The sequence below is a fragment of the Schistocerca americana genome, chromosome X, assembly GCF_021461395.2.
Source record: "Schistocerca americana isolate TAMUIC-IGC-003095 chromosome X, iqSchAmer2.1, whole genome shotgun sequence".
Taxonomy (NCBI): domain Eukaryota; kingdom Metazoa; phylum Arthropoda; class Insecta; order Orthoptera; family Acrididae; genus Schistocerca; species Schistocerca americana.
The window spans coordinates 906,812,722-906,833,977 of record NC_060130.1 but is presented as its reverse complement, the minus strand read 5'-3'; the positions used below and the strand labels follow the sequence as shown (position 1 = coordinate 906,833,977).

Genomic DNA, 21,256 nt, shown 5'->3' with positions numbered 1-21,256 from the left:
GTAGCAGAGCAGTTTTGGTGGAGGAACAGGAAGCGTGACGTGGAGCAGTATGTTAGGGATTGTGTGCCATATGCACAAAGGGCTGACATTGAGCATCAGAAAGTGCTGTTGAAAGGATTACCAGAGGCACCCAATCCGTTTTCTACATTGGGACTGGATTTCCTCAGGCCATTTAATAAAACACCCGAAGGGAATATGTACAGTCTCTGACCATTTTTCTCGATTTTTGGCAATGGTACCAATGCCAGACCAAAGGGCTTGTACCGTAGCACAAATGTTAGTAAACAACTGGATATTGAAGTTTCGGGTACCTGATACCATAGTCATGGATGTGGCAAAGGGAAGTAAAGAAATTTTTAACTAAGCACTGGAGATCTTACCAGGTCCTGGAAATGAACTCACCGGTCAACGTGAAGACACAGTTCCCAACAAAAATGTCTGTTATACACATCAGTCACATAAACCAATTTTTGAAGGAATGGTAGAAGGGATACTGCAGTTGCCATGCATCAAGTTTTGGACCTGCCGCACAATGGTTGTGGCGCATCCATAACATGGAAATTGGCGGTTGATTCAACAGGCTAGTTGGCCACCAAAATTCATCACCAGATGGTTGTCATGGCTGGCCTGCAACTTAAACAATTGTCAGAATGACAACATGAATGCTTGCGTTGAGCCTCTGGGTTTGCTTATTTATATTACTTTTCCTACGCCTCTGGTGTAGTCCATTGGGAGGGGGTGAATGAAGTGTTCTTTAATAATTGTAATTTTAGGTTTTCCAAGACCGTTTTGGCCCCAACATGCAGGTTTCTAGGCACTGTTGTAACTGCAATGTACAGGTTTTTCATAGAATGTCAGTGCCATATGATGCGCCTGATTACTCTGTACACATCTCCACACTTGTTTATAGTACCTGCCAGTGGTGTTGTAAGTGTGGCTCACAGAACCTTTTGCTTAATAAGAACATTGCCAGTGCCAACTACCCGATGTGACCATTGTACCTTAATTTGTACCTTCCAGCCATAGGTGTTCTGAATTTTCGGAGTTCCCCAAATTCATGTCTGTATTTATTAGTGGTGCAGCAAAATGCATGCAAATCATCATACTCTATTACCATCCATACAAATCGGCATCTGACATGGTTCTCCAAAGCTTGCCGCACAGTACTAAGGATGTGTGCTGTGGAACAAGCTTATTATGTTCAACACTGATATGCATGAGTAGTATGAGGATGTTATCAACTTTGTGCATTTCATTCAACGGGTGTTTTGTGAAGACATGTATGTGTGCGGAGTGCCTTTTGTACTTTGACGTCATTTAATGAAACATGGCAGTTTTATAACAAGTTCCATTAGATGAGATGATGGCAACATAAGACTGTTTATAGTGATCATCTTGGAACAATAAAAGTTTCTATACTGCAATTGTGGTGTGCAAAGTGTGTTCTTTGTTTCCAACCACACATATCACACCACCGCAGAACATGTGTACTTTGAAACATATGTCTGAAGGCACATAGTGAATGTTAGTGACAATGAAGACAAGAAATTTGCCTCACTTGGTGTTACAAAAAATAAAACATACATTGCAAGACAGGTCCAGTAAAGCAGATTTCAGAACGACTGTGATGAGTTGGACACTATTGGGGAACATCAAGAACGTAGAGGTAGGGGATGTTTGTTAGTTGCAAGAAGAGTCTGGGCTGGCTAATGCTTTGCACTCCACCAAGAGCATGGATGTTAGGCTTGGTAGTGCTTCGGTTAAGAAAAGTGGTAAGTAGAAACAAACTCCTATAATGACACCCTCAGTGTAAAATACAAAGACTATGTATTCTTTGTTATTAGATCAGCCAGCAAAAGACTGTCTCACTGGAGTCTATGTAAAACACATACTTTGTAAAACTGTTGAGTCAGCTGGTCGGTAATGCTGCTGCCATATGAACATTTTGCATGTGAGCAAGAAAAGAGTTTGAATGCAACTAAATAGTTTCATTGCAAGACATTTATGCAATGCTTTATTGTCACATGATTGAAAATCAGAAATTAGGGAGGATTTTTAGTCTGCAGAGTAAAAAAATAGCTAAAATGCTTGATTGACGTACTTTGATGGAAATTAAGCTCTAAAACCTTATGACTATCAAAAAGATCGCTTTGTTTTTCCTCCTTGTATTGATAAGAAGTCCTTTTTATTTTATGTGCATCATAGGAAAGTTCTTGTAGAATGCAAAAACTTTAGGATTAAAGGAGACCACTTACTGAAAAGCAGAAACATTGAGTTGTTAATAGGCACAAACAAAAGAAGGAAAACTTGGTAGCTTTTGGAGTTATCCTTTGATGAGCTAGAGGAAAACCCACTTGTGCACCAATGCCCCTAAATGGTGCCAGCTACACTGGGAGTGGGAGTGCTAATGCTATTTTGCAACAGGTGGACTGGTTGTTGTGAGATAGTGTGGGGTAGGCTAGGTGGAGGAGGGAGAGAGGAGAGGCAGAAGGCAGGAAGATGGATTTGGGGGTGGCAGGGGGGGGGGGGGGGGGGTGGGCAGCTAGCAGCTCAGAGGGATGCCCATTTGCTGGCTAGGAATGTAGGAGGGAGGGGTGATAGGTTCATAGGTTTATAAGTCAGCACAATTGTAGTGGCTGGTGGGAAGCAGCATGGCCTGAGAGGGACTGACAGGACAAAGGAAGGGAAACTGTTGGGTGGAGGGTACGGCAATATTGGGTTACCTGAAATTGAGGCTGGGCAATTACGGGAGTGGAGAATGTGTTGTAATGATAACTCCCTCGACCACCAGTGCCTATGAACTACACAGCTGTTCCAACAATATCTGAAGCAATTATTGTTTTCTCATGTGAGCTTTTATATTTATTTTTATTATTTCTATTTTCCTGTGTGCAGAGTCCCATGCATTACTTAGAAACATAAAATTTTAATTTAAAAAAAATTGACCACTGTTTAGAAAGAGAGCTGTGTTTGCTCTTATGGAGAGGATACAGAGCACATTCCAGAAAGTTATCAATGTGTGCAAAAGTGTTTTCTAAGTTTATGTGACAGTACCACAACATAAATTTAGATGTTTGCTAGAGTACTGTGTACACAAAATAATTGCTTATGTAAGATAGAAAAATATGATTTTTTATAACGATAAATGTTTTAGTGTACTGTTCTTATGCTGATTTTCTAAGATTTGTACTGAAAATGTAACCAAAAACAAGAGTACAAAACTATGGAAATAGCATGGAAAAGATGAGGAGTGATTCAAATACCCATACATAAAAATAGCCAATTAAATAAAATGAAAGAATGTGGACAGTGGTATAGATGAAAGATATAGGAAAGTAAACACATTTAAGGACCATCAGTTAAAGACTACAAAAGGAAATGCTCTCTGTGTAAAGCATGAGTAGAAACAAGAGAAATTTGCCTAAAAATAGAAGCAAAAGAAAAGCAGTAGTTCAAAAATTATTTTCCAGTGAAATGTTTCCAAAGCAAATTTCAGTATTCATTATGAGAAATCTCTTAATTCTATATGTAAGTGGTGATGTGCTCTCAAAAATTGGACAGCTTGATTTGAAAGATGGCATATCATGGCAGCTGTTGAGCAGAAAAAAATATTCTAATGACTGTAAAAAAATCTTGCGAAAATTTCAATTTTGATTATGCACTCAACATAGATTATGTCAAGAAAAACTAGTTATAATAATGTGTACAGGATAAACTGCTAAAAAATATAGTTTGCACTAACCTCATGATATACACCACCAGCTGATGGCAGCTAACTACAAATTATGGCTTGTAGGTGCCTTGAGGCTAATGCAACAGAACTGTGTGTTGAGGTTTTGGAGGCAACTGGGATAACTGTGTCAGTGCAGATGGTACGTAACCATCTCCATGTGATCAGTTTCGTCACTAGGTGTCCATAACGGACAATAGTAAAAAGACATATAGAACTGTGGTGCCTGAAGAAGGTGGACAAGTAAACATTTGCGTTGTGTAATCTCAGGGGTAAGTGGTGAGGATACAGTATACTTGAACACAAAGGAGTGATGAGGTGAACAACACTTACAAGGAAACATTCCCAAGTGTCAATACACGATCTTGATTAATCTTGGCAGTGTGTAGAGGGGACAAAATAGTACAATACTTTTTTTTCCAATTTTACTTTCAAGGAATAAAACACACCCTGAAAGGTAATTTAGAATTTTTAGGTTAAAAGGGAATATCTTCAATACGATGATATACAAAAATGTTTTCATATAAAAGTTGGTATGTAATTAATGTACTTGAAAACTGTATACTCGGATCTTTTAATAATTTGAAATTTTGCAAAACACCCCACCACCATTAATTAATTCTGAAAAACAAAAACTTTTGTTACAACATAAACTAAAGAAACTTTCAAGCCATATACATCCTTGTGTAATAAAGCTGGTTTCTGAAATACCAATTTTCAAAAATAAGCTTTACTAAGTGTGCTGTCGGAGTATTTTTCAATGTATCTGATTATAATTTCTAGATATTCATTACTATTCTAATTCTTTATTTTACTTATATTTGTTTTATATTTAAATTGTTATTGGACATTTTACTTTCATGTTTTTTTCGTTGCACTTACATTTATTTTGTTAATTGACAGTAATAAATAATGCATTACTGTGATAGAAAATAATTACAATAATGATAATCTGTAAGGGAATGCCTACACCATAACATTTTTTTTTTACATCATGCAAATAAAGTGAACAAAATTTTCATCACATAATATATACGATGGAGAAGACAATATAAAACAAAACTCAGCAGTATTTCAAATTGTCAAGGGTGACGATTCTATAAATATTGTGATTGGTATCAGGCATATTTCAGTACATTGGTAAGTATTGGGGAAGAGAACTGATTATGGACTACTGACTGCAATGCAATTGTATTGTTTCTCAAGTGGATATTTACATCATAATCATTCAGCAGAGCTAGATCAGGAAGTCTCCTCACAAAATTCTTCCATCATTGAAAGCTGTATACATTCTACATCTGTACTTATGCCATAGAGCCCTTTGAGATCCTTTTCATGGTTGTAAAAGAAACTAATGGTAAGTTTGGGCCAAGAATTCATGAATCTCTATTTGAAGCCCCAAATGTCATTGTGACAGCATCGAAATCTGGTAAACAGACTTCTGTCCAGATTGAAAGACATTTGAAATGTGTTTTCTTGCCCATTGAGGGCGAAATATCTGTCTTGTTGTTAGGTTCTAGCAGTGGTCAGTGTGAAAGAAACATTCAGGGCATCATACCCGAGCACAAGGAACTTGGTCATCTAGTGATCCCAAAGGGCTTGACGGCACAGTTGCAGCTGTGGGATGTATACAGCTTTCGATGTTGGAAGAACTTCATGAGAAGACTTTCAGATCTACAGTGTGATTAAAATTATTTGATAGTTGACACTCCTTGTGTAAGAGCTTGTTTCCTTCAATCACAGCACTCAATGTCATGACTGGATTGTTTGCCATTGCCAAACTGCAACAACAGTTAGTCACTTCACGTCCCGTTTGTTGTCTGGCTTTCTTTCTCGATGTGATTGGATCCCAAATCATGGGTTTGGCACCTTTATTTAGTTTTTTTCATCATACATGATAACCACACACACACACACACACACACACACACACACACACACACACACAATGATGTCAATGAAATGCACTTGTTTCATATGCAGCACTGTCTAAACACACTACTGGATACTTCTGCATAAGAGACGATTCAGCTTCACATGAGATTGCGTGTGACCAAGCTTTTGAAGGCTGCAATTCATCATTGTGACTGAGTGATCACTGTCAAATATACAAATACTGCCTCAGTCTTGTATTTTGAGTGCAGTGGTTAGCATAATAACCAGCCATGTTGAAGGCCGTGGGTTCTGATCTCATCAACTGCTGCATTTCTTTTTTTGCCGACAATCCTTCTTTCCACGAACAATACGCGACTGGAATAGAAGGGAGAACTGATAGAGGTACTCAAGGTACCCTCCTCCACACACCGTCAGGTGGTTTGCGGAGTGTGGATGTAGATATAGATGTAGAACATATTGACTTTTTGTGATCTATAATCTGCAACTGAGTGCCTACAAGGACTACTCATTGGTTGTGGTAATACGACAGCTTGTGTAACCAGTTTGAAGATAGTTTCAGGTAACAAATGATATTAATAAATAACAGTTTGCTTTTAGCACTGAAACTGAACTTTTTCTATCTTGAATTTGCTTGTAGAGGTTAGCTTTAATAGCCATGAACAAAGTGATCATGATTTTAGTTCTGCTTCTTTCTCAGAAATGTTACACGTTAAAGGTTGTGGTTCGCTTAGAACAAGATTTTAAATTCATCTACCGCAGTTCAGTCATTGGTCACTTAGTCAGCTGTTGACAGAGCATTTCTCATTTCCAGCATACGTTATGACAGCTATTTCCAACATCGCTCTGTGTTACACATTAACAGCAGTTGTGAAGTGACTTGCACTGTTTGTGTGTTACCTATAACCAAGCACTAGCCAGCAGCCGATGGGGCAATACCATAGCAGCAAGTGACAGACGTCAACTATCAAGTAATTTTGAATGGACTGTAGTTCTGTTGAATGATTATGGTGTCAATCTCCACTTGAGAAACAGTATAATCAAACTGTAGCCATTAGTACATGATCAATTCTCTTCGTCAATGCTTGCAAATGTACTGAAATATGCCTCTTCCAAATCATGATGTTTAGAGGATCAGCCATGACCATTTGAAGTCCTGCAGAATTTTGTTTCGTATTGTCTTCTCCATCATGTATATTGCGGCAAGAAATTTTATTCATTTTATGCTTATGGACTTAAAAAACATTATGTTTTAAGCATTTCCTTACAGATTATCATTATTGTAATTACTTTCTATCATAATAATGAGTTGTGTATTATTTTCAATTAACAAAATGCATGTATGTACAACAGTAAACCAAGGGAAAAATGTGAATGTAAAACAAAAAATAACAATTTGAAGTATAAAACAAATATAAATCAAATAAATAAACTTCTCTTTTAATATGTGGTTCACAAAATGGAAAAATGTATGTCTCCATGCCACGAAAATTGAAACATAATTTAGAAAAAAAAGTCATTTAGCTAATGCGTTTTGTAACCGGAATTGATGCACAAATTAAAACAATAACAATGAAAAGAAACTAGAAATTGCATTCATGTGATAAGAGACACAGACGACATTCGTTATGCAGTACAAATTTTTCAGTGCTGTTGAATCATATTACCCAGTATTCAGTTATTCTTCAAATTTACTTCCCTGAAAATTATTTGTAGTTTGCCTGGATAAAAGTAAATATGTCCTTTCATAACACAATTAGATAACACTGTTCTCAGCAGTTATTTGGACAAGTATCGATGCTCATCAGTGATAAACTGAACCCTCAAAATGTGCTTTGTGGACTGTCACAGCAGTTATGTCCATAAAGTCAATACTTTCATACTTAACAGATAGATGTCTTGCCCAATTTAAAAATATTTACATACATACAAACATGACATCACACTTTCCTTTCAATAAGTAGAATGCCATTTTGTTCCAACCTCATATGCAAGATGTGTTGTGCGTGCTGGTGGAGGTTCATTGAAATAGAGCTGTATGTAATTGAGTTTTGTTATTGTTGCGGTCTTCAATTGGAGGACTAGTTCAATGCAGCTCTCCACACAAGGCTATCCTGTGCAGTCCTCTTCATCTCTGCATAACTGCTGCAACCCACTTGAATCTGCCTTCTGAAATCAAGCTTCAGTTTCCCATTACAATTATTACACTCTCCACCCCCTCCCCCCTTCCTCCCCACAACACACGCACGCACTCACTCACTCACTTTTTTCCATTACCAAATTTACTATTTCCCGATATGTTCAAATGTGTGTGAATTCCTAAGGGACCAAACTGCTGAGGTCATTGGTCCCTACTGTTTCCTGCCATGTCACCAATCAAGGTGGCACACTGGACTCTCATTCGAGAGGACGACAGTTCAAACTCGCGTCTGGCCATCCTGAGTTAGGTTTTCTGGGATTTCCCTAAATCGCTTTAGGCAAATGCCGGGATGGTTCCTTTGAAAGGGCACAGCCAATCCGATGGGACTGGTAATCCTGCTGTTTGGTCCCCTCCCCTAAATCAACCAACCAACCTGATATGTCAAAGTGCCCTATCTGGTGATTCCTTTTTTTAGTCAAGTTTTGTCATAAATTTCTTTTCTTTACAGTTCAATGCAGCACATCTTGATTAGTTATCCAGTCTAACCATCTAATCTTCATCATTCTTCTGTAGTGCAACATTTCAAGAGCTGACTTCCTTCTTGTCTGTGCATTTTATAATCCATATTTTATTTCTGTACAAGGCTGCACTCAAGACAAATACCTCCAGAAAAGACTTCCAAACAGCTAACCTTACATTCAGTGTACACAAATTTCTCTTTTTTCAGAATTTTTTATTCTGCTCTTGCAAATCTGTTTTTTGTAGTCTCCCTTTACTTCTGCATTGTCAGTTATTTTGCTGCTGAGTTCACAAACATACGGTTGATGTTGCCCAATGTTTTTTAGAATGTTCTAGAAATAATATAAAATGTAAATGTTCTTTGCGTTAAAAAAAAGTAAAAAAGTGGTACGGAAATCAAAGTTTTGCAGTGGCTGAAGCGTGGGTGATGGAAGTTCACTTAAGTCTAAAAATACAAAACTCTTCCCCGATACTCTGTTAATATTCAGCCAAATAGCTATCAAAAGCCCACAGTATCTAAAATGTATTAAAAGACTTGTACATGATGGGCTCTGTAATGTAAAGAGAACCAGAGGAAGTTTGCTGCTTTCATTGTAAATTTTACTGCTAATATAGTATCTGCAATGCTTTGGTCCATTGAAGCTATATTTTTAGGATTTTCATCTCCCCCCATACAAGTGAACACACATCCCAAAAATTAAGACACAGTACCACAAAAAGTTTCACTTGTTGTCCTAGGGATTGATTGCGTTGGAAATCGAAGCTGCAAAAATTTCAGATATTTATTTATTTATTTTATTTTATTTTATTTTTTTTAATGGCGCAAAGATTACTACCCTTTATGTTTATTGTGAGAGATACAAGTATTGTATCACTTGTAACACTGATCTCTCTAATCTAATTATTCCTAATGGATAGGAGGAGAGTGATCAATAGCAGTTGTGCATGCACTATATCTGCAAATATCTTTAATGATTTAATTCTTTTAAGGTTTTTACTGAATTTTCACCAATGTGATTTTTTTTTTCTTTAGATATTAGCAAAACAACTACACTTGTTGAACTTGATGGAAAAACATCAAATAGTATCACGTTTCGAAGAAGTTTTTAGGCAGATGTGGATTAATAATGGCAATGAAGTGAGTAAGATATATGCAGGAACAGGAGCAATACAAGGTGGTTCCAAGGTACGTGGAAAGGATTAAACACATTAAGTAATATTAAATCTAAGCTTAGTACCTTATTGGCTCTCTTTGCTACAATGGACTTCAATTTGTCATGCAAGGGAGAGACACCTGTGCAATTTCAAACTGAAATATTTTTTACTCATTATACCCTCACATCAATTATAGCTAAACTAACTGAACCAGTCATAAAGTACTTCAAGAATCATAATGTAAGTCTTCTGCAAGCCTCATTTTAAGATTATCTGAAAGTTGCTTGAAACTGGCAGTGAAATTAAACAAATATTTCATTGAGTTACTGGTTGCTGCTATTTGTTGTTACAGTTGATTTAATATATAATCAAAGTATTAAAAAAGATCCATAGTGGCTAAGTTTAACTCTCATATTTGGTTTGTTCAAATAGAAACAATAAAAAATAACTACACATTAAATGTGTTTATCACAGATATACACGGAGGGAATTTTCAGATTTTAATAACTTTTGGTAAAGAATTTATCCAGAGAGTAGAGAGGCAGATACTTCCTTAGGTTGTACATGAATAAAGATTTATTGTCTCATGAATTTAATTCTGCTTGATAGAGAATTGAAGAAGATGAAATGGGAGATATGATACTGCGTGAAGAGTTTGACAGAGCACCGAAAGACCTAAGTCGAAACAAGGCCCCGGGAGTAGACAACATTCCATTAGAACTACTGACAGCCTTGGGAGAGCCAGTCCTGACAAAACTCTACCATCTGGTGGGCAAGATGTATGAGACAGGCGAAACACCCTCAGACTTCAAGAAGAATATAATAATTCCAACCCCAAAGAAAGCAGGTGTTGACAGATGTGAAAATTACCGAACTATCAGTTTAATAAGTCACAGCTGTAAAATACTAACGCGAATTCTTTACAGACGAATGGAAAAACTGGTAGAAGCGGACCTTGGGGAAGATCAGTTTGGATTCCGTAGAAATGTTGGAACACGTGAGGCAATACTAACCTTACGACTTATCTTAGAAGAAAGATTAAGAAAAGGCAAACCTACGTTTTTAGCATTTGTAGACTTAGAGAAAGCTTTTGACAACGTTAACTGGAATACTCTCTTTCAAATTCTGAAGGTGGCAGGGGTGAAATACAGGGAGCGAAAGGCTATTTACAATTTGTACAGAAACCAGATGGCAGTTATAAGAGTCGAGGGGCATGAAAGGGAAGCAGTGGTTGGGAAAAGAGTGAGACAGGGTTGTAGCCTCTCCCTGATGTTATTCAATCTGTATATTGAGCAAGCAGTAAAGGAAACAAAAGAAAAATTCGGAGTAGGTATTAAAATTCATGGAGAAGAAGTAAAAACTTTGAGGTTCGCCGATGACATTGTAATTCTGTCAGAGACAGCAAAGGACTTGGAAGAGCAGTTGAACGGAATGGACAGTGTCTTGAAAGGAGGATATAAGATGAACATCAACAAAAGCAAAACGAGGATAATGGAATGTAGTCAAATTAAATCGGGTGATGCTGAGGGGATTAGATTATGAAATGAGACACTTAAAGTAGTAAAGGAGTTTTGCTATTTAGGGAGTAAAATAACTGATGATGGTCGAAGTAGAGAGGATATAAAATGTAGACTGGCAATGGCAAGGAAATCGTTTCTGAAGAAGAGAAATTTGTTAACATCGAGTATAGATTTAAGTGTCAGGAAGTCGTTTCTGAAAGTATTTGTATGGAGTGTAGCCATGTATGGAAGTGAAACATGGACAATAACCAGTTTGGACAAGAAGAGAATAGAAGCTTTCGAAATGTGGTGCTACAGAAGAATGCTGAAGATAAGGTGGGTAGATCACGTAACTAATGAGGAGGTATTGAATAGGATTGGGGAGAAGAGAAGTTTGTGGCACAACTTGACTAGAAGAAGGGATCGGTTGGTAGGACATGTTTTGAGGCATCAAGGGATCACAAATTTAGCATTGGAGGGCACCGTGGAGGGTAAAAATCGTAGAGGGAGACCAAGAAATCAATACACTAAGCAGATTCAGAAGGATGTAGGTTGCAGTAGGTACTGGGAGATGAAGAAACTTGCACAGGATAGAGTAGCATGGAGAGCTGCATCAAACCAGTCTCAGGACTGAAGACCGCAACAACAACAACAACAGTATTAACGTACTTTACACCCTTTGTTTTATCGACAAGTACTAGAGCCTGCAGAGTTGACCATCATTTTGTATTGTTTTATGGGTGTGATATACTCTCTTTCTGTCACATTAGAGGAGTAGCTTATAACAAAATTTATCAAGGAAAGCACGTTGCGATCATATCATCAAGCGATTTGAAAAGGATTTGATATGACATGTTCGGACATATGCCACATGTGAACATTAGTACTCTTCTCTGCACCATGGAGGTTTTTCTTTGAATTGGCATATTGCTGAAGAAGATTATGCCTTTTCTTGTGTGTAAAAGATGTTACAATGTTTCCAGTTCAGATTACTGTGTGTGAATATGTAACAATTTTGTATATTTGCTTTATAGGTTGGTCAGTTATGTGTAATGTGAATTACTTCTGAATTCTTATGGTTTTTGTGAAACTACAAGGTTCGTTTTATAAGTAATGCACACCTTTTTTCTGGAAGCTGCTTGGCTTTATTCATTATTCCAATACACCATATTATTTCCCATTCTTCTGGCTACAAAACCGTGTTGTCAACATAGTTTCTATTCAGTACGATGACCTTGCACCACATTACTAGGAGGGCCTGTATGCCCGGACGGTATCACTCTACTGGTCAATATTGGAGTCAACATCTTTCTGCATCAGCATCCTCCCCATCATCCATGTACTGCTTCCCACACAGTGTCTCCTTCATTGGGCCAGACAGCTGGAAGTTGGAAGGTGCGAAATCTGGGCTGTAGGTTGGATGAAGAAAAATGGTCTATTGAAGTTTAGTGAGCTCCTTTTGAGTGCCCAGGTTTGTGTGAGGCCTTGTGTTGTCATGGATAAGGAGAAGTTCTTCTGCATTTTTGTGGCAACAAACATGCTGAAGTCGTTTCTTCAGTTTCCTGAGTGTAGCAGCGTACAGTTCAGTGATGAGCATTGCATCATGAGAGAGGATATCAAGCAGAATAACCCCTGCAGAGTCCCTGAAGACTGCCACCATGACTTTACCAGCTAAGGGTGTGGCTTTGAACTTTTACTTTTGGAGCAAAGGTGGTGTAGTGCCGATCCATGGATAACCATTTTGTCTCCAGTATGCAATGGTGAATCTATGTTTCATCATCTTTAATGATTCCAGAATGAGATTTTCACTCTGCAGCGGAGTGTGCGCTGATATGAAATTTCCTGGCAGATTAAAACTGTGTGCCAGACCGAGACTCGAACTCGGGACCTTTGTCTTTCGCGGGCAAGTGCTCTACCAACTGAGCTACCCAAGCACGACTCATGCCCCGTCATCACAGCTTTACTTCTGCCAGTATCTTGTCTCCTACCTTCGAAACTTTGCAGAAGCTCTCCGGCCAACCCTGCAGAACTAGCACTCCTGAAAGAAAGGATATTGCGGAGACATGGCTTAGCCACAGCCTGGGGGATGATTCCAGAATGAGATTTTCACTCTGCAGCGGAGTGTGCACTGATATGAAACTTCCTGGCAGATTAAAACTGTGTGCCGGACTGAGACTCGAACTCGAACGTGAACTTCTGTAAAGTTTGGAAGGTAGGAGACGAGATACTGGCAGAAGTAAAGTTGTGAGAACGGGGCATGAGTCATGATTGGGTAGCTCAGTTGGTAGAGCACTTGCATGCGAAAGGCAAAGGTCCCGAGTTTGAGTCTTGGTCCAGCACACAGTTTTCATCTGCCAGGAAGTTTCACCTTTAATGATGTTAGACATAAAATTGCCATCATCAGCCTCATAACATATAAGCTATTCTGCATAGATGGTCCTTCGTTGCTCTTTATGTTCTTCTGTTAGGTGGCAAGGAACCCAACCGGCACACACCTCTGAATACCCCAACAAGTGGATGGGTGTGTCAGCAGTACCAACAGAGACAGCCAACTGAGCAGCAAAATGTTTGATCATGATCCATCAATCACCTCAAATGAGTGTGTCCGTCTGTTCCAATATGGCAGGAGTCACAGCTGTGTGCTGCTGGCCAGCACACAAGAGATTGGACAAGTTTGCGGGCTCTTGTTGCAATGACAGACGCCTCACCCAGTGACTCACCATGCTGTTGTTCACTTTCAGGTCTCCATAACATTCTGCAAGTGCCTATGAACATCTGCGATGCTCTGGTTTTCCACTGCTTGGAACACATCTCTGTTAACGTGTGCCATTTTGAATGTAATGCATTACACCGCCACATATCAGAACTTCATGAAACTATAGGAGCTGAAGTGGGAATATTCCACGATGCCCTACAACAAATTCTTAATTTTTTCGACCAATTTGACTGTGAAAGAAATGTGTTGCTTTACTTTTTGAACATCCCTTGTAGTTTCATTTAGGTTTATTTAGAGTGAGTCGCCAGTGAAACACACCACAATCTCTTTCAACATCTCATTGTACATAATTCTAATGTTGAAATAGAAGTATATCCACTACAATGCTTATATTGTTAGTGAACATTGTGAAGCTGGGTTTTTTCCTTATTGACTATTGTTGGTGATTATACAAAACAGCAAAGGCCCTGTAACAGATCCCAGATTCCAATGATATATTGTCGTGTCATAATCACAATCAGGTCCAAATCCAAAAGTGTGGTCATCAATGAAATACAACACTTATCAAAATGAAAAATGCTTCTTTCATAGCCCCAAAAAGGTGAATATGGCCTTGGCAGATCTAGGGTTGTAAAAGAAGGGAACTAGTATCTGGCAGCTTCAAAGACATTTGAATCAAAACATTGTGACATATTCACACTTTTATTATTTGTTAGTATTAATACTCACGTCATTTAATGCAAGGCAATGCAGTGCAACTCATCATGTCAAGTAAAGTAACATGATATGCGGTATCATGTCATATACTGTGACACATGCCATGGTGTCATCCAACATAGCATGTCATTTCTTGCAGTATGACACAACGTGTCATCCAACATAGCATGTGTCATTTCTTGCAGTAAGACACAACGTGTCATTAAAATTTGGGATGCATGCATCCCATACTCTTGGATATTTCGTATTATACATGCAACCCCACACTCTGTTACTCCCTATTGTAGATGCATGCTACTCTCAAGAAGCACATAAAATCGAGTGTGTTTGCTCTTACATCCCTCAATATACTTCTAAAGTGGTGGGTTTGGTGGAAAATTGGTCCTCTCACAGCAAAAATTGACCTCCCACCCCACCAGCCCCTGCCTCCCCAACCCAGAAATCAAAAAACTGTTTCAGCTTCCCCCACAGGAACAAGTCCACCCTCAGGGATTTTATCCCTCCAGAAAAACTTTTTTAACTATTACATGTATGCCCTTTAGCCATATGATATTGTATATCGTTTACTATGGCTGACAAATCCTTCTGATTTTGTGCACAGGATCACAGACTTTAGCCAATAAATTGGGAGATGCAAGTAGGTTCAACTCATAAAAAAGCATGAATATGTCAAGATGTTTTGATTTAAATGTCTTTCAAGCTGCGAGATAAGTTGAAAAGCTAGTTCTCTTATTTTACATCCCTAACTCTGACCAGGACATAGTTGCCTTTCACTTTTTCGTGTTAAGATAGGAGCATTTTTCGTTCTGCTTCCCAACTTTTACTCTACCATAATTTCACATTAGACTGCCATAGCGTGGCAACTGATATAGATTTTTGTTGACTCAGGCGACAACTGATCTGGTATAGGTTTTTTTATTGTTGCTTACATTGGGGCAACAGATAAAGCTCTCACAAAATAACATGTATTTGTGTACCTTCTTAAAAATCTGAACCAGTTTGCACAAGTTTGAAACATAAAGTTGCATGCATTAAAAAAAACTCTCAAAAAACGAGTTTTTTGTTTGTAAAATCTGAATAGAGTTAGAGTTCTGAAAGCAAGTTTTCAGTTTTATCTTAAGAAAGCATTTTTTATTTATTCACTTCAGTTTAAACCTTATTCGTGCATTCAATTCATGTAAGAACAAATTTCATGTGGTATATTTAGCTTGACTTTAAACAATTATACCTTGACAATGGATAAAGATTATTGGATAAAAAAATTCATTTTGAATTTATCCATTTACCTGCCTCTGTGCAATGTTTGAACCAATTCATATCAGTTTCAATAAAGTATAGAAGTGGTCCACTTCAAAAAGTCCGACAAAAATGTGTTTTTTTGATGTGTTTTCAAATAAAATCTCAAAGGTGCACATACAAATGGTGTCATTAGCGGAGCATTAATTTCAGCTTAATTAAAATATTTTGCTAAAGAAATTAGTCTATTCACACAATTTGCCTGGGTGCTAATTCCAGTTTGTCATTCAAACTTTGCTTAATATACTGTAAAGTAGCTACAGTAAGACTGATGTCCAAATGGCTTTACAAATAGCTTTTAGTTCAGGCTAAAGCAGAAACTTTTGACCCCATGTTCCCAGCTGAAATAGGAACCAGAGACCAAGACCCTCCAAACTGTGATTCTGCACCTGGCCTTTCCAGACACATTTGTTACAGTGCTTCCACAACAAGGGAGTGGTCCAGTCTGACACGTTGAAACTTTTTTGCACAGGAACAATACACTGAAAGAAATGCATTTTGATAATTTTAGGTGCTAAGGCATATGCAAGTTTTTTATATTTTTTAATCATTTTCGCCACACACAGAACAGTGGTCTAGTACAATCCTTCCTGTCTAGCTCACAAATTGGCAAATAAGAAGAGCAGCCGTGACAAGAGGACATAGTGCCATGTAGCACAAAGTCCACACACACAGATTTCAAGCTTTTAGACTGTAGCAAAAATTCTCAAATTATTAATTTTTTGAATAACTTGCAGTTCATACTGGCATCTAAACAGTTGCAGATATAATTGTTACTCAAGTGACTAGCAGAGTAAAGAGTCGAGGAAGTGTTACATTACAGATGACTTCTATCAGTCGGGACTTTAATTTGTTGAGATTAAATATTTTATTGTTACAGAGGTGTTTTTATGTCCAGACCAAGAATTCGACAAAAGCAATGAATTATTTCGTGCAAATGAAAAGTAGTGTCAGACGTATCATCAAAAATTATTCTCTCCCACTTTTCCAGATTTTGCTACATTGATTACAGGATTTTTGCAAGGATTGTGTCATTTCTCCATGGGCCCTGTACTTCAATTGCTCTTCTACTAAGCGGACTTGCCATTGATTGACACAAAATGTCTACTGCACCTTGTGAGGTACTGTTTGATAAGTCAGTGTGGAATTTGCCCTAGCTATTGAACTTCTCATCGTTGTTCTTGAACCATTACTGAGCTGTGCCCAAGTAAAAGTATACATTTGCCAAACACTTCATGCACACATGCCATGTGTGAATGAGGGTTGTGCCATGAGTTCCCTCAGTCACTACCAACCATGACCTGAAATCATAACCAATGGCACCTCGCACCTTGTGCCAGGAGTACCACCACTGTATCTCTCCAAAACATTTGAAGACTGCAACTTCTCTCCAGGTAACCACCATACCTGGTGACAATGGCCTCTGGGGTAGTGTAAAAGTGTGATTCGTTGCTGAACACAATGGGGTAGTGTAAAAGTGTGATTCATTGCTGAACACAATGTGGTGTCATTCATCACCAGTTCATCCTTCCTGATCACAGCGCCACTCCAAACTATGCATGGGACAGTAGTTCCCTAGTCCAGCCACTGCTAGTCTCCAACCAGTGGTGCAGAACGACTCAGAAGATGGGGTCTGTTCAAAAAATTTTGGAACATTTGTAATTTCGTACCAATGGTGCGTTGGAGCAAAATGCAATTGGCATCCCTGCCCACTCCTGTGTTTGATGTGTAACTGCCAGCAGTTTCATTGTTGTGTGTGTGTTAATTATTGTTCAGTGTTGTATTGAATGGAACATTGTGTTGCACAGTTTGCAAATTTTGAGATGGCAGAGTTAGAGGAGCAACATGTCTGCATTAAATTTTGCATGAAACTCAAGAAAACCTTTACAGAGAGACACCAAATGATGAAGTAAGCCTACGGTGATGAGTGCTTCTCAGTGTTTGAAATGGTTCACGTGGTTTAAAAATGGCTGAATGGAAGGTAACTTAGATGACCCTCATCAACGTCTACCAATGACGTGCTGTCAGGAACATCAACGAAATATGCATGCTATTCAAAGACTGACTGTCCGAGAGATTGCAGAAGAATGTAACATTTCAGTTGGATCATATTATGAAATCCTGACACAGCATCTTGGAATGCATCGTGTTGCCACCAAGTTCATCCCATGGCTGATGAGTCAGACCAGAAAGACCTTCGCCTCACAATCTGTGAAGAGCTTTTGGATCGCCCAGATGAGAATGGGATGTTTCTTAAGATTATCATAAGTGGTGATGAGATGTGGGTCTATGGTCATGATGTTGAGACCAAGATTCAGTCTTCACAATGGACAGGAAAGGTTCTTCAAGACCAAAAAAAAAATCTCATCAGGTCAGGTCAAATGTGAAAGCCATGCTAATTGTTTTCCTTGACTTTGAAGGGTTAGTTCATCATGAATTTGTGCCACAGGGAGAAAACATTAATTGATGCTACTATCAGAATGTGTTGTAACACCTGCGAGAAAATGTGAGAAGGAAAAGGCCTGAAATGTGGCAAGACAATTCATGGCCCTTGGATCACAATAAAGCACCTGCACATTCATCCCTGTTTGTGCGTGACTATTGCACAAAAAATTAAATCACTTTGCTGCCTCATCCTCCATACTATCCAGACCTGGTCCCTGCAGCCTTTTTTATTTTTATTTTATATATATTTCCAAAGTTGAAAACCACATTGAAAGGACAAAGATATGCAACGCTAGACGAAATAAAAGAAAATGGCACTTCTCATGATACACCAAAATGGGTACGAAGATTGATTCCGGAAGTGGAAACGGAGTTGGGAGTAGTGTATCAGTTGTGGAGGAGAGTATATCGAAGGAGACCATGCACAATAAGTAAGAATTAAGTATAGCTACTGTCACATCCAAATTCCCCATATATCTGGATATTGCACAATTTGACCAGGGAGCCAAATGGAGACCCACAGTGAGGCCCTTTCAGACTCTATCAGGTGTTAGTAACACTGTCTCACATGAGTACACGGCTTCTCTGTGTCATTCTCAGTGATCACTCAGCACCTGATGCTGTTCACACCCCTTATATACCCTATCAGGCCTGGTTAAAAGCACTAAATATGAGCAACACAAATGCACTCTGATGCCTGTTCTACCCTGCACAGAGAATTGCAACTCTAGTCATTAACATACCAGTTGGTGGTGTGTACATGTGCGAAGTTACATTGACATCTCACTGTGTCTTTTGGGTACTTCCCTTCTTTTGGTCACACAGTGTATTTGAGATCTGACAGTTAACAAGTGGTCTAAATGTTTCATCTGTTTTCTTGCTGTCAACAATTTGTGGATTGTTAACATTCAGAGCAACATTTTTGACATTGCTGGAGGAGGTATTTCTTATTTCTCTCTTTATCAGGTTCTGCGTTGTTTTCGATTTGTCATTGAATCTGGTAATTTCAGTCATTATGCACAAAAATTTTGATTTCCTGATTACTTTATTGAAACTCTGAGACTAAGCCTTATAATGCCTCTAACTGCCTGAGATATGTGACTTTTGTGAGTGCAAAGTTGCTATCTCTTCCTGTGGCAGAATATTTTTATTCCAGTAGCATGCCATGGTTTTGTGATTGATTACTTGACTTTAATTCTGTATGTCTTTTTGGAAAGAACATGCTACGTACTTAGTAGACTCAATTATAAATGGAGTGTCATTAGAAGCTTGTCAGTTGTGGGTGATTTGATTGTATGAAACAAATTGTACTTTCAGCTACATTATTTATTATGTTGTTCAGTTTACAGTGCAGTTGGTTTTGGGGTCATAAGGCCCTATCCTCTGAGAGCTATAAATACAAAAAGCAAATGCTGTGTACCAACTTAAAGAATTTTTAACATCATACACTTTAAACCATCAACCAAATTTTGACATAATTTATCTAGATTGAACATCATGAGTGTGTTCAGTATTGCCAAGGCAGTATGTGGGCAGTTACATTCTATTAAGATAAACGAAAAGAGCTAGGCATGTAGCATTGCAACTGTGGAAGGTGCATAAAACAGCAATCCATTTTTGTAAGTTAGCTGCATGTATCCTGTAGTAGTATTTGACCGCTACTGCATAATCTTGGAGAATGCAGATACTGTACGTCTTGCATGCTTATATTCTCTGCCATAACTCAGTGACATTAGTGGATTCTGTAAAACAGTTAAAAGTTGTCTTTTTAATTTTTTGTTTCTGTTAGTACTGCAGAAGCTGCAGTATGGATTTCTTTACTTTAAAATTCACATTATATTCATTTGTGATGATATCAATAAAGTAAATACATTATTTCAGCTGATGGATGGAGCCAGATCAGCAGCTAGAACAATTCAAAACAATCTTTTAGACAATAGTAAACAAGAGGCAATTGATATCCTTCTGTTGGGTAGTACCTTGAATACAGAACTGGCTGATAGAGCTCGCATTCTTTTACCTGCAAACAGACTTCATGGTAAGTTAGTCGTAACATAATTTCAATCCTTTTTTCTTCAGATGTTCTGATTATTATTTGATATCGTATGGTACACTATGGATTACTGAAATTGGTTTATTTTATGTTCAACACAAGATTAGTCACATTTAATGATATGTTTTCCTACTATAAACATCCGTTACATTTGGAGAGAAAGGGGAGAATACCTGTACTTTTCACCGAGATGACATTTGTGTCAAAAGAATTTCTTTTCTTATTTTGGTGCATATTGTGCAATTTGTAAATAAATTTGCAACTTTATATATGTAATAGATTTGTTAATTTTTCCCCTTTTAAGTAGTTGTGTCACATGTTTTGTTCAAACCAACAACATGGAATATTGTGCTGTCATAAAGTTATTTGTTTTGGACAGTTTATAGTCAACTGAAGTTCACCTGAATTTTGTGAAGACTTACAAGGAGTCTGTGCCTTAATATTCACCAATTAAGAAGTGGTTGGCTGAGTTCAAATATGGATGTGCTTCTCTTGAATATGATCAGTGTGAAGGACATCGCAGAACTGCAATCACAGATTAAAAGTCAAGAAAGTACATCATATGGTATTTGACTATCTGTAATCACAACTTTTTGAATTAGTTGTCACCATAAGCAAATCAGGAGAAAAGGTTCAGTACATTTAACATGAAGAATTAACTTGAAAAAGCTTTGTGAAAGATAAGTGCTGTGTTTAGAAACTGCTTACGAAGAGCAAATGCAAAAACAGTTCACTCAACCATGTTTGTACCATAAAAAATGCAGCTAATTTAGGCTGGTAATTTATTAGGCAAGTCACAAGGAAACCAGAAAGGGGTCCTGTTGGAAAATTTTTGGAGAAATTCTGAAGATATGCTTTTTACATTTTATTTGATGTTCTGATCATGAATTTCAACTTGGACACATAAAATTTTTCTTGGAAAAAATCCATTTTCTTCTCTTTTTTCTCATAACATGAAGACAACATACTTTTTGAGTAACATCATGCAATACTAAATTAAACAGAACTAAATTCCCTACAAATTGAGCCTAATGATTTTATTTGTCTGGGGCATCATTTTGGAACAAGCACTCATTAAAATAATGAGCTGGGA

At 37.9% G+C, this 21,256-nt stretch overlaps 1 protein-coding gene across 1 annotated transcript in view; it reads left to right on the top strand.

The window, feature by feature from the left end:
* The window catches only part of LOC124555696 (synaptojanin-1), a 135,064-nt gene that overhangs the window by 54,111 nt on the left and 59,697 nt on the right, over positions 1-21,256 (top strand). The window contains exons 9-10 of the mRNA XM_047129701.1: positions 9,316-9,468; positions 19,992-20,148. Coding sequence (XP_046985657.1) covers positions 9,316-9,468; positions 19,992-20,148 — 310 coding nt within the window. The remainder of the gene's footprint in view (positions 1-9,315; positions 9,469-19,991; positions 20,149-21,256) is intronic.